The sequence below is a fragment of the Actinia tenebrosa genome, unplaced genomic scaffold (assembly GCF_029948245.1).
Source record: "Actinia tenebrosa isolate PJP-AT-01 unplaced genomic scaffold, QUT_ActTen_1.0 PGA_scaffold3__52_contigs__length_22856419, whole genome shotgun sequence".
Taxonomy (NCBI): Eukaryota; Metazoa; Cnidaria; class Anthozoa; order Actiniaria; family Actiniidae; genus Actinia; species Actinia tenebrosa.
The window spans coordinates 19,580,095-19,593,763 of NW_028292580.1; the positions used below are offsets into that span (position 1 = coordinate 19,580,095).

General features: G+C 38.7%; 1 protein-coding gene across 1 annotated transcript; it reads right to left on the reverse strand.

Moving 5' to 3' along the window:
* Window positions 1–229: 229 nt before the first annotated feature.
* Window positions 230–1,159, reverse strand: LOC148908831 (uncharacterized). The gene is made up of 2 exons (XM_089034748.1): window positions 1,059–1,159; window positions 230–865 (listed from the first exon to the last, which is right to left on the reverse strand). The coding sequence occupies exon 2, from the start codon at window positions 827–829 to the stop codon at window positions 527–529; it is 303 nt and encodes a 100-aa protein (XP_088890874.1). The 5' UTR covers window positions 830–865; window positions 1,059–1,159; the 3' UTR covers window positions 230–526.
* Between the last annotated feature and the right edge of the window lie 12,510 nt (window positions 1,160–13,669).

Genomic DNA, 13,669 nt, shown 5'->3' on the forward strand with positions numbered 1-13,669 from the left:
GAAGCTCATACGAAAAGTAAGGTACACATTAATTGATAAACCATATACGAATCTGATCCAAGCTACGACATGTCTTTAAAATGGTATATTGACGTGATGTAATAGAGTTATGTATGTGGCAAGCTTAACATTAAAACTTCTAAATTATCAACTGCAACATATTTGACGTTTTTTCTCTAAAATAGATACTTTTATTTTCTTTCAAATGAATTTTGTAAATAATGTCATTTTTTACAATTGTTGAATTGGATGAATTGAAAAAACTCCTACGCGGTAGAAAAATATATTTATTGCCTTGTTGCATTCTTTCTCGTTTTACTTCCATGGGTTTTGTCTTTTCTGTCCATGAGACAACATCATTTATTCGTCTAAGTTCCTGTATAGTGTATAGTAGGCGTTTAAACTTCATCTCGGCTTTACCTGGAATTTTCGTCCACTTGAACTTCCTTTTTCCGTTGTTTCTCCTTCATTTTGAAGCACAAAGCTTAGTTCTCCGACCGTCTTCGCGTTAAAAATCCCGCCATAGTTACAAATCGATCCAGTCAGGACAATATAGCAGAAAGAGAAAAGCCTGGAAACCAGCTTTGACAACAAATCCAGACGATGGTGTGTTCACGTGATTGGGGTAGCCATATTTTAGTGCTACTTCGTCGCCAATATCTGCTAATCTGTTAGCTACCTCTTGAATTGCAACTGATTGTAAATCATCGTCATTTTGACTTGGGTGAACGGCGAAATTCGCTCTTGTATGAGTTAGAGAGTTGCTATACAGGGTAAGAATGGCGACCCTATAGGTTGCGGGATTGTAACGGGATCTTTCTCCAATCATGTTTGTTTTCAAGCTTGAATGTAGAATAAAAAGCTCCTTGAGGAAAAAGAGAAGATAACTATAAGTAAAAATAACTTCGCAAACTAAAAATGAAAAGATCAACTCGAGAACAAACTTTTGACCAATGTAAAATGCTGAAATGGCCATACTCTCACTTTAACTTCACAACAAGGTATCAAATATTGACAAAAACACTTATTTTAGTGTATAAGGATTCCAAAGTACTAACCTCTATCGAAGTAGGATAGTTTCTGTCTTGTCTTAAAACTTGTGAACGATTCTTATCCGTTCTACTTTTGGGTGAGTCTTTCAGGCTTTCGTTTCGTTGCTGTCGCTTTACTGACTAGTAAAATCAACTGTCAACCCATGTCTATTTATACTTATAGTCATGACAGGTAAATAACGTCGGTCCCAATGGAATATGAGGTCACATGACCACGTTTTACGCATTCATAACTTGAATCACATCACGCGAAAACCGACAATCGGCGTTTTCGTTGCTTTGCATGCGACACAGGGCTTGTTTCAACGTGTTTGTGGGGCCTCTTTAATTTATTCCAAAAAAAGATTTCCACTACTTTATACGACTGGAAAAAACTAGATTATTATTGAACCAAGAAAAAAATATTCCTAATATTCTTAATTTCTATTAGTGTCGTTCTTCAAATTCCTGTTAAATGTTTATTTACGCCTACATTTAGTCTTAATCATGAGTTTTCATCAGTAATAACCCCAGTTGAATATATCACTTGAAAAGCATCAACCAAAAAGGCCGGTTTTTTTAGGATCTGAAATTTTAGTTGAAATAGCCAAATAAGTAAATATGAAATAATGGCAAAAAAATACAAAATGGTATTTTTTACATAAAAAGTTATCTTGTTTTCCGGGAGACTTAAATAAACAATTTTATAAAAGTGGTTTTGCTCACTTATTTATTCACTCACTGAGTACCTTATTCATGTTATATTTTTTTCTGCGAACATTGATGGCTCACATATAGGAAATCCCTCTTGAATATATATGCGTATATTGTTTTTTTTATCATGCCTACGAAACGCGTACTGCACGCCCAACCTCTCGTACTTTCCAAACAAAAAATCATATGATATGACCGTCTAGACTCCCCAGTCACCAAGTCGTTACTTTTTTTATCATAAAATAATGATATCATTAATAGTTAATACCATGTGTTATCCTGGAAAACATGCTTAAGCTCTAACAGAGAAATAGAAGACTCAAAGGTTTTTTCCTAGAAAGTTGGCCTTGAAATTTATTGTACAATTTTTAAGTTGTAAAATCGAAATTTTATTTTTCTTTGTATTCACGTAAAAATAAATGTTTTTCAGTGCATGTTAGAATTATAGATTGAAACGTTGAATTTAAATCGATGTAGAACTATATGTATTGAAATAGTTACTTTAAAATTATACACAAAAGTCAAATAATAAACTCAAATTTATCATCCGATTTTTATTTAACAGAATGTTGTTCTACTTTGAAGCGACAAAAAAATAACTGCCAAAATAAACAAGTGAACAAAGAATTTGATTGGAAATGTTTGCGGGTTTTCAATAATCAAGACACGTTTTTCAAATCTGTTTATTTTGTTATTTATGGAAACTGATAAAAACATCGGAAATTATTGACATAAATAATTTGTTGATTGTATCAGAACTCAAAGCACGTGTAATCGACGAGGTCTAACATCGAAGTGGTTTCCGAGTATATTTCAGTTAGCCAATCAGAGTTCAAGATGACAAAGCACCTGTTAATTATTGGTATTCAAAACACAGCAATTGCCATCGCTATTTATAATCCCACTTATTATGACACATTTTCAATTTCATGATTCTGGTCAATTTTTGAATTAAAATTTGTAAAAAAAAAAATAATAATAATAATAAATTGGACTATTTGGGGTATTTTTTAGAAGGATCGGTATTTTTTCTTAGCCAAATGGATGTGGTAAACATAAACATATATATTGTGGTATTCTAGTTTTTAAAAATCCCAGCTACTCAGCGTTTTAGCTTCAATTGTTTTGTAGGATATATATTGTGGTACTCTTGTTTTTAAAAAATCTTAGTATTCTAGTAAAAGTCCGTGGAATTTAAGAGGCATGTGCATGTATCGTTAAGGTTGGATCTTAACCGTTGGTATTTGTGAACTCAAAAATAACACTAAACCTCGAGTCTGTAATGTTCCAACGCTTTTAAATAGTAAAATATAGAGAAAGCCTTTTTGCATTTTATGTTGGTTTGCAATAATTTATAAAGAATGATGGCTGCCATGTTGGTGTTTACTATTGCATTAACCAACATGGCGGTCAACAAAGATGCATTTTGTTGCATCATTAAGATGACGACCTTGGAAACAATCAACGACTGAATGCTTTTCAAAAAGAAACCAAGAAAAAGAGATGTTTGATTATTTTTAAGTTTCAGTGATTGTTCCCAGTCGTCTCTCGCCATGACGGCTATGGATAGTGTACAACGGTAACTATGAACTATGGCAATCAAGTACAAAATTTTTATCGGTTACGGCGGTTAAGATCAAACAGTGGACCAATTAATTTGCGTGCGCCTCTTTCGATGTGTTGCAAACTCATTTAAACAAAGAATAACTCCAACGAAGGACTAGCGTCCGAAACGTCAGTAAGTTTTTTCATCTTTTCACGGTGTATAATTTACCTTTTCATCATTACTGTTTCATTAGAAACACCGACGCAGCTCACACTAGTTTTTAGCTAGTTATATCTTTTTAAACAAAGAATAAGGGAGATAATTAGAGCAACGTAATTTCGGTGGAATACACGAGCTATCGTATCCTAGTTGTTCGTATCCTAGCAACAACCAAAGCAAAACGCACAAACAGCATTGGAATTGAAACGCACTGAAACCGTGGAAAAAGATAACCAATAGAACATTTTTTGACGTCTGTGTTTTGCTTTTGAAAATGCAAACTAATGCCTTGTCAACGACTTTTTAATTTGAGTATCTGTGTAATAGTCGTTGTTACTTGATTGTTTTGTATATTCAATATGAAATTTTTCAAGTGCTAATTCTAATAAGAACAAAGGGGCCGCATAATGATGTTTTGCCTCCAGCCATGTTACAGTTCACGCGATATTTTAAATTTCCATTCTATAATCTCACGAAAAACCTTAAGGCAAAGATAATTTCTTGGACCACGTTGTAAGTGGACAAATTATACTTTCTTTTGCTTAAATTAGAAGCAATATCTCCATTCCTCAAGAGAAACAAGCTAAAATTTCTACTCGAAATGTTTTGATAACGGACGAAGATGCGCAACTCCTCGTTTTTAAAATGAAGCGGGAAAATGAATTGTATTCCATTTTCTTTCTTTTTCCTCAAAAACGAAACCGCAAAGAGATTATATCATATTATGTCATGACGACGGATTCAAAAGGACGAGTAGAGTCTGGAAACCTATTCTCGCAAGAATTTGCCATAATGGCCGCCATGGTTTATTCTGGGAATGTCGGCCATATTTGTTCCACAGCTCGTCTCCGATGAGCGCAAGACGATATGATAGATTAGCGATATCTATGTCTGGAAGAACCGGTACTTGGTCTGGATTTATGAGGACTGATTGCCTGGCCTGTGTATTTGAGACGTTGCTACATAACACATAGAATTCAATTCGCTGGGACCATCTATAGCTTTGTTTCATGGTGCTATGTTCTTCAAACTTTGTAAAATCTGGCTGGGAAAAAATGAAACTATATGAATTATTTCATGAATCACTAGCTTATCAATAAACAAGTTTCGAAATAAATTTTTAAAACGGATGACATTTGAAAAATATAATATATAAATAATATATATGTAAATAATAGCAAACACCGAGCTATACAAAAAATAAATCAAACGAAACAACAACAAAAACATAACGGTCACTAAAATATTGATAAAAAAGTACAAAAATATATACTTTAATTTTCCTTTTTCCTAAAGTGATTATGATGATGTAGATATCTTAGAGTAATCAGTCTTAGGCTGATCCAGTCTTTTCTGGTTTGTAAGAAAAGAACTGGCCTACAAATGGTGCTGCATAATGTAAATTTTGAAAGTGATGATGATGATAGTGGTAGTGGTGATGATAAGATAATAGGATGATGAGGAGATGATGATACCGGTGTTGTTTGTGTATGGTCAGACTAGGAGATGATGTGATGATGATGGTGGTAGTGGTGATGATAAGATAATAGGATGATGAGGAGATGATGATACCGGTGTTGTTTATCCATGGTCAGACTAGGAGATGATGTGATGATGATAGTAGTAGTGGTGATGATAAGATAATAGGATGATGAGGAGATGATGTTACCGGTGTTGTTTGTGCATGGTCAGACGTGGAGATGATCTTATGATGATAGTGGTAGTAGTGATGATAAGAGTAGTAGGATGATGAGGAGATGATGTGATGATGATAGTAGTAGTGGTGATGATAAGATAATAGGATGATGAGGAGATGATGGTACTGGTGTTGTTGGTGCATGGTCAGACGTCAACAACCACAAGAACAAAAGTGTCAACATTAGAATAAGACAACAATAACAGCAACAACAACAACAACGATAAGAACAGCAATAACCACAACAGTGGCGGATCCAGAGGTCGTTCCGTGGGTCCCATGGAACTCCCCTTTTGCAAGATATTGCGAAGTCAACCATGTTCTTTACGCTCAGTAGAATGAAATTGGAACCCCCTTTTGTGAAGCCAATCTTACCAGCTTTTCCTGCGTGGCGGCTATTTTGGAACCCCCCGTTTTTCAATTCCTGGATCAGTCCGCCACTGCGAATTAACATTAGTAACAACCAAAAATAAAAACAGCAATAGAGTGATTTTACTTGGCCCATGAAACGAAGTAAAACGAAAGAAAACAATGGAATTTTGGTCTACTATACTATGTATTATATTGACTAGAAGAGATAACCAGCTAAAAACTAGTGTGACTATTGACTATTCTTTCAAGTGCGAAGTAAAATCACTCTAACAGCAACAACCACAATAACAATAGTTACAACAACAGCAACAACAAAAATAGGAACAACCGCAACCCTTAAAAATTGAACAAAATCCACACCTAGAGATCACTGATGTTAAGAGGAATATTAATGAATAATACCAAATAATGAATACGCTTAAAAACTATTTCATTAGGTTATGATTGTTTTTTATCAAGGTGTCTTTAACAAGGTGTCTTCAGCAAACACTTGACCTTTGCCTTGCACACATGTATTATATCGATAATATGAATGTCAAGTTAAAATGGGAATTTTCCTTTGTACTCTAGGTTACTAGTGTGGCGTCAATATCGAGTCACCTTGCCTAAACATTTAAAGTTTGCAGAATAACAAAAAAAGAACATTTTATGCGATAGTTTTTAAAGCGTTTATGAAACCACATTTTCATTATGTATTTTACTAAGAAAAAATAAAATTCACGGGTTTCTGATTATCATCATGTAATTTTTTTAAATTCAGCTGAATTTTTTTTTTTTTTTTTGCTTTCACGGTAACTCCTTATACGTAAAAATATAATTATGATACAGCTAGCAATAAGTACTTAGAGATTATACACCTCGTTTTACGTAATTTTCTAAACCTATCTCAAAGGAAACCTTTACCTCTATGACGCAGTTAATGGGCAGTCACGTGCTTTTAATCTATTTCTTCTCAGTGATGTTTTCTTCACTGATTCTTTTTTCCACTTTGCACTTTCTTCCCTAGCGTTTTCTTTCCTTTTCTTTTCTGTTTTCTCTTTATCTTTTTACCAACGCACTTCGATTGCTAAGTTAGCAAATCTCCTTTCTTGGACATCTGATTCAGACGACTCATAAGGTGCAGTAGTCAAAACAATTATAATACTTTTGGTATCTTGGGATTTCCCGCTGTGATAATAGGTTAAATGTCCATCCTTTCCAGGGACTGTTTTCGATAATATAACGTTCAGCCGAGATGATCGACATAAGTAATAAACGGCTCGTAATAAACGATCAAAACAATGTTCGTTCATTAGAATGAATCCGTCTCAGTCACGCTATCGAAAACACGAGTCTCGTCCCATTGGTGGAGCTCTGAGGGATTTATTAAGAACACGTGAGAAATTAAAATAGCGAATTGCAATGATCATAATGTTGTTGACACACTTTCATTCCATAAAATCTAAATTGTTTCTTGTTTCGAGTAGATCCGCGGCTTTACTTGGTTTTACGCGGTTTTTCTTTACAAATAGTGACTTGAACAGTTTAGAGCCACATGGTTTAGTAAGTTGAAGGTGGGATTTGATAACAGAAACTACCGGCATAATACGTCGCATGAAAAATACGCAATACAAATAAAAAAGCAAACTAAGAAGACAACAACATTAACATTTTACAATAAAGTTCCAATTGTGCAGGATTTCCAAAAAATCCAAGTCAGAAAAAATTGAAACATAAAGTTTGTGATGTTTGATACCTGCAGTTTAGTGATGTTGTTTATTGGTCGCCAAAGTGTTTGATATCCTTTGGCGCCTTTCGTACTGCAGTCCGGTAACCAGACGTTCTTTTAATTCATTGTCAAAGCCACAAAACCTCACGAATTCGAGTTTCAAACATACCTTTAATCTGGAGAACTTAGCTTATAATCGCATTTTGGTATCCTTTTTGCTGAAGTCAGTTTTTATAGAAATCAGTTATAGACGTTTTTACCATTATCATTATTCGTTCGAAGTTGGAATATGTTACGGTCAAAAACTGAACTACGCGAAAGCAGTTTTTAAGACAATTTTATTTCATATCATTGATCGTAAAAGGGTAAATTTTACACCGTAAAAAGATGAAAAAACTGACGTTTCGGACGAGAAAGGAAAGGTTTCTTACTCCGACGAAGGACTAGCGTCCGAAACGTCAGTACGTTTTTTCATATTTTCACGGCGTAAAATTTACCTTTTTATCATTACTGTTTCATTAGAAATACCGACGCAGCTCACACTAGTTTTTAGCTAGTTATCTCTTCTTATTTCATATCTTTGCTCACCAAGCCCTCCTAACACCTGCGGTGCTTTAAACGAAGAGTTAAGTTACTGAATTAACAACATAATGCATAAGAAGGTATTCTAAAATTACACAACTGGCTTCGCGTCAAGCGGCGAGATATACACCTGAATTGAAAATCATATGTTCCTCAGCTGACTATTGGGATATTTAGACATTTAACCAAGACAAAATAAAAGATAAGAGATACGAGTAAAAAGATGGTTTTGAAGTATAGCTTTGCAACAAAATAAATCTAAACTTTAAAACTGACAAAAAAATTGTTCTAACGAAAATAATTGTAAATAATTAAATAATCTAAAAACATGGTTTTTACTGTCAGGTTTCACTGATAAAAAAGTGAAGTTGTGAGCTAAAACTCTATTCTATTCCTTTCAATTCTTGATGCTCTTTCTCTTTTATTTTATAGAAAACATTATCACGAAAAAAATAAATATGCGTTTTCTAAACAAATTTTTGTTATTTTCAGATGAAGACTTCTCTTCCAGTATCAGAAACAATAACAAGTCTCTACCCTCTTGCCGGCCGTAAGTAGTTCGTGCGTGCCGCCATCTTGGAAAGCTCTGGTGTAAAAGTCTCTTTCTTATTGCAGAATAAAACAGCTTTAAAATCTTTAAACGTCTTGTTTCTTTGGCTCTAATACTGTTAGAACAGGAATCTTATATCTATTGTACTAGCCCTTGCGTGCACTCGAAGGAATACGAGTACTTCTCCTAACCTTTTAGGACCTGCGAAAATCTCACCTTCGAAGGAAAGTTAGCCAATGGCGAAGCGAGTAGCAAGCCTTCCTTTCTACTTCTTCGATAAGCAGCAGTTAGGCCGACTCGCGAAGCGCCGGCATTGCCAAAAATCACAAGTCGAAAAACACCAGGGGGGGGGGGTGGGTTTTTGGAGGTCGGTAACCCGCGGAACAGGGGGTCTTGCGCGATCCGCCGGCAGCGCGAAAGGTGCCTAACTGCTGCTCTGTTGGGTACTGCAAACGGAGGTTAAAATATTTGTCGGATATACGATGCATGAATGTAAGAAGTTCACCAATGACTTTTGCATAATTTGTCTAAGACCTAAAGTTATCGTACCTAAGCCAGAACCCTTTTGGTGTTGTGGTAAAAAAATGCAGATAGAAGACGACACGTCAGCACAGTGTTACGAGTGTGGTAAAAATATTCGTAATGCCGTACCAAATGCTACCAAAGAGCAGTATTACGCCAATGGAGGTCGTAAGAAAACGCCATATAAGAGATTAAAATACTTCCGAGACTGGATGAGTCATATCCAAGGTTTACATCCGGTATATTTAGACACGCAGAAAATCATAGACCACTTAGAAGAGCCAACCCCACAAAGTCTACGAAAGACATTGAAAAAATTAAAACTAGGGAAATATTACAAAGCTATTCCCTATCTTTTGTCAGAAATTACCGGTAAGCAAATTCCGGATGTGCCAGAAATGGAAAGGGCTGAGTGGTTATTCTGTCGGCTAAATAAGAAGATTACGTATTATCCTAACGTGATTTACGATATATTCCGTGAAATAGACCCCAACCACCCCCTATTAGAATGGATTCCGAGAAGATGAAATGTGCAGTCGAAATCCCCCTACGTTCTTTTCAAAGCAGATGTCTACTGAGCGAGTTTTCTTTGGAGCTCCTCTTTTGCCTCCTGGTAGATCTTTTTGCGAGATTCCTCGGAAAGATCTTTCACTATGGTTTTTTTATTGCCTGACTTTAATTCTCCGTATTTCTTTTCCTCCGCGAGGATCAAAGAAAACTCCGCGTCGTCTATGCGGCGGTCCTGCAGAGCCTTGGAGACTAAGTCGGCAATGGTGTTAGCCTTTGCTCTTGCCAGGGCTATATGAGTGTCGTGCTTGGATATCTTACCGGACAATTGCTTTATAATGCCTGTCGTAACAGCGGAAACAATGCCGCAGACAGCTCCAACGCTTGCCAAAGGAACGCCAACGACTATTCCAGGCCCTGTAAGCGAAGTAGCAACGCCAGTGCCTGTTAACGCCACGGACATGGAGCCGGAAGTTATCGCGATTTTATGTAGTATGCTTCGGGCTCTGGCGTACTTTTTCCTAACCTCTTCGTAGTGTTTCGCTTGCCCTTCCAAGTAAGCCAGTATTAAGTTCGCTTTATTCAGACGAAAGTTTTCGGCATCCTTAGGAAGTTCAGGATAAAGTGGGGGTGCTGAAGGTATAACATCCATTATATACTAATGTACGACGCTTTTGGAAACGATATGGAGGATCGGCCACATTATACACCACCACCACCCAAACAACCTCCAAAGCCAAAACCAGCGTCAAAGCCTAACTTTCCGAAATGTTTGCTGCCGGCAACGGAGGATTATCCATTTTACGATAATAAAGACACGAAGGACTTTACTGGGTTGGTTACCACTTTAGAAATACCCGTAGGTAAAGCGGCATTTAAGATAAAGATTAGAGACATCTTCAGAGAAACCCGCATGAAGCATACATCAGGCAAGGAAGCCAGAGAATGGCTGGCAGGGCCTAACATGCGGTATTGGCCGCAGCAGTTGAACTTTGCTGTTTGGGCTGCGACGAAAGGATGCGGTGTGGCCATGGATATGTTGCATATTCCATTTTTGAGATTCCACGTTGCCTTTACCATCCGCAGAATATTGTTTGAACTAGGAGCGCCTCTACCAAGTGATAATATCTTTAACGCGAAGGATAATAAATACGATAAAGTCGCATGGGAGCGTTTAAAAAACGAGTTTGGGCTTTCAAACCCTGACTTTCGTAATAAAGAAGGTGCCGCACACGGCCTCGGAGAAACTTACACTTATGCAGCATATGTAGGAGCTAGCATAGAAAGGGCTGGTATGGGGTATCCGAGCAAATGGGAATTCTCAGACCTTGGCGGTAAAGCATCAAAGGGTACTTTAATTTACTTCATTGAAAGCAAAGAAACCCATCCGTGGGCGCCATTTGTTGCCGCGAAGGGTATTGGTTTGAAGAATTTAGCAAGGATTAACAGGAGTATTGAAGCCTTCGTCTATTGCGCTCTAGGCGCGCAAGTTAGCACCCGCAGCCCCATCGTGAGCGCTTCCGGGGCGTCAAAAGAAACGCAGCAAGTATTCCTTGTTCTCTTCGAAAGCGCTATTATTGAGAATGAGATTTCAAAGTCAGTGCAGAGATATCAACTAGCGGTGCAAGAATCGAAGGTGCGGTTGGACTACGCATTGTCGCCGGGTTGTTGGTTAATGCCGAGCAATTTGGTAATAAACGTTGATTCCGTAGTTGGATACAACAACAAGCTTCAACGTGCTACGAAAGACATGAAGTTTGGAGTGAACGATGTTAACTCAGACACCCTCCGAAATATACCCCATTTCGTTGAGAAGCCTAAAAATACGCATGAAACGAAGTCACTACCTGTAAGAAAGGTAATGACAAAAAGATACGTACGAAGGAAAAGAAGGGCGCCTGAGGAAGAATATGACCATAACTTACTAAAAGCCGGCTTAGCAGCTGCAAGCATTGGTCTGAGCTATTATATATGGCGATGAACAACCCTTACGTAGCTGGAGTAGATTGTGCTTATACGACTTACACAGGCGAGAAAAAATACACCCAGAGCTCTTGGGTTGATGTCACGGGCATGTCCGTGAATTTGAACTACTCGGGAAAGAAGTTAATCCTTTGTAGCATTTGCATTGGCACGAGTAGCCACGCCAACGTGGGCTTTAGGTTCCTGGATGAGAATGGCGTACTGCAGCCTATGAGAAATAAGACAAACAACAGGGAGCCTACGCATTTCTCCGTAGAGCCCAACCCCGGCAGCGCCGAAAATCTATCGGTTTGGACTTTCCACATGGTTGCTGATTGCCATGGGAAGGTAAAGCTGCAAATGAGAGTAGACGACACGGGCGTAGTAACGATAAATAGCATACATGACCAAAGAGATCGACCTTATAATCACGCTACCATTAGCACTCTTACGGTGCTTAGCCTTTAGAAGCAAATTTATTCCCTGAAATATATGAACCCGCACGCGAAGGAAGATTGGTTTCTCCATTACCTGGAGGAAAAGGAGTACGTGGGCGACAAGTGGCAAGACGCCGGATTGTGGGTGGAGGTTGGAGGCCTAGGATTAATCATGTGCACCATTTGTATTTCGGCGGGGTACTCATGCAATGCCGGTTTTAGGATCGTTGATGAGAATAACCACCCATTACCGCCATACAGGGTAAAAAGTAATACCAGGCATCCAACTCATTTTTCGTCGGAGCCCGTTCCTCCGCAAACGGAAGACATAACGCCGGTAACTTTTCATATGATAGCCAATTGTCAATATGCGAAGCTTCAAGTTCGCCCCAGCGATGGTAACGGCCGCATACGAATAAATGCCGCCCCGACTGTTAACCCTTCGACGGATGCTACTTGGAATCACAAGCCCATTAGCACCATGACTGCCATACCGCTAGTTCCGCATTATCAAGGCGGTGCGAATACTATCTTTACTTATCCCCAGTCGAGAACGCCTCGGGCGACCGACGACGATAAGCCACCAGTAATACACAAGGATAAGATTAACCCTTCATCTTCTTCAGGAGTACCACTCCAATAGCTACTACGAGGATCCAAATGTTATTCCCCACGAACTTTAGCAGTTCTCCGCCGGCCCTAAGTGCCAAGGAAACAACCGAACCCAGCAGCCCAGGAAGGCCGGCTGCCATCTTTTTTCCCAAGTCCGTCAGCCCATTGCCTAATTTCTTTACGCCCGCGCCCGTAGCCTTAAGCGCGGATAGGATAACTCCTACTACGCTCGAAATAGCAACCGCAAATGCCAGCGGAACGCCATATTTCAAAAGGGCTCTTTTTATCTTTTCCTTGGTGGTAAGCCCCAGCTCCCTTTTCTTACCTTCTATTTGCGTTCGTAATTCCGCCAGTCTTTCCTGAAGGGTTTCTGCTTCCTTTTGGGCTGCCGCCCTTTCTTCTTCAGGGCGAGTTTGATCTTCGATTATTACTCGCTGTCGATCTATTTCGTACTCCAAGTCTTCGACGGCCTGTCGAAGTTGCCGTATTTGTTCCTCCGCCACTGCCTTGTCCACCATCAATTGCCTTTCTCTGTCAACAGACTCCATTAATTCTTGTCCTAAGCGCTGTAGTTCCGTGTTTTTTCCCGCCGCTTCATTCAAAGCAGCCCTTAGCTGATTCCTTGCGTCGCTTTTTTCGTCCAACGCCTTAGAAAGTCTATTCCTAAAGTCTACGATTTCGTCGGCATGGCTTTTAGTAGTTAGTTCATTTTGTTTAATGAATTCGTCTTCCAATTCTCTTATACGTTCATGTAATGCTTGGTTTTCCTCTTGGACGGCTTCGAAGCGACTGACGATACCGCCTTCTTCCTTGGTTACGTAGTCGAGTTGTCGCGTAAGGTCATCAATGGTTATGTTATTTTCCTGTATTTCCTTCTTAAGTGCTTCCTTTTCAGCAGTCTCGTCGCTCCCCAATTGGCTAAGTCTTTCTTGACGCTCCTCTTGCAGTCTTATTGCGGATCTGAGGGCATCTTCGCTACCCGGCAGTGAAAGGCGACTAACAAAGGCCTCCCTGGCAACTTCTGTATCCCTTTGAGTGGAAGTGCTTAGCATCGTCAAGTTGGGCGCTCCCAGCGCATTTGTGACTCCTTTTGGAAGCTGGTTGTTAAGCAGGTGGGAATTCTTCCTTTGATACAGGTTGTGCCATTTTTCCCTACCCGATTCTCTAACTTGAACTTGCCCTTTATCTCCTATTTGGAAGTCCAAAAGAGC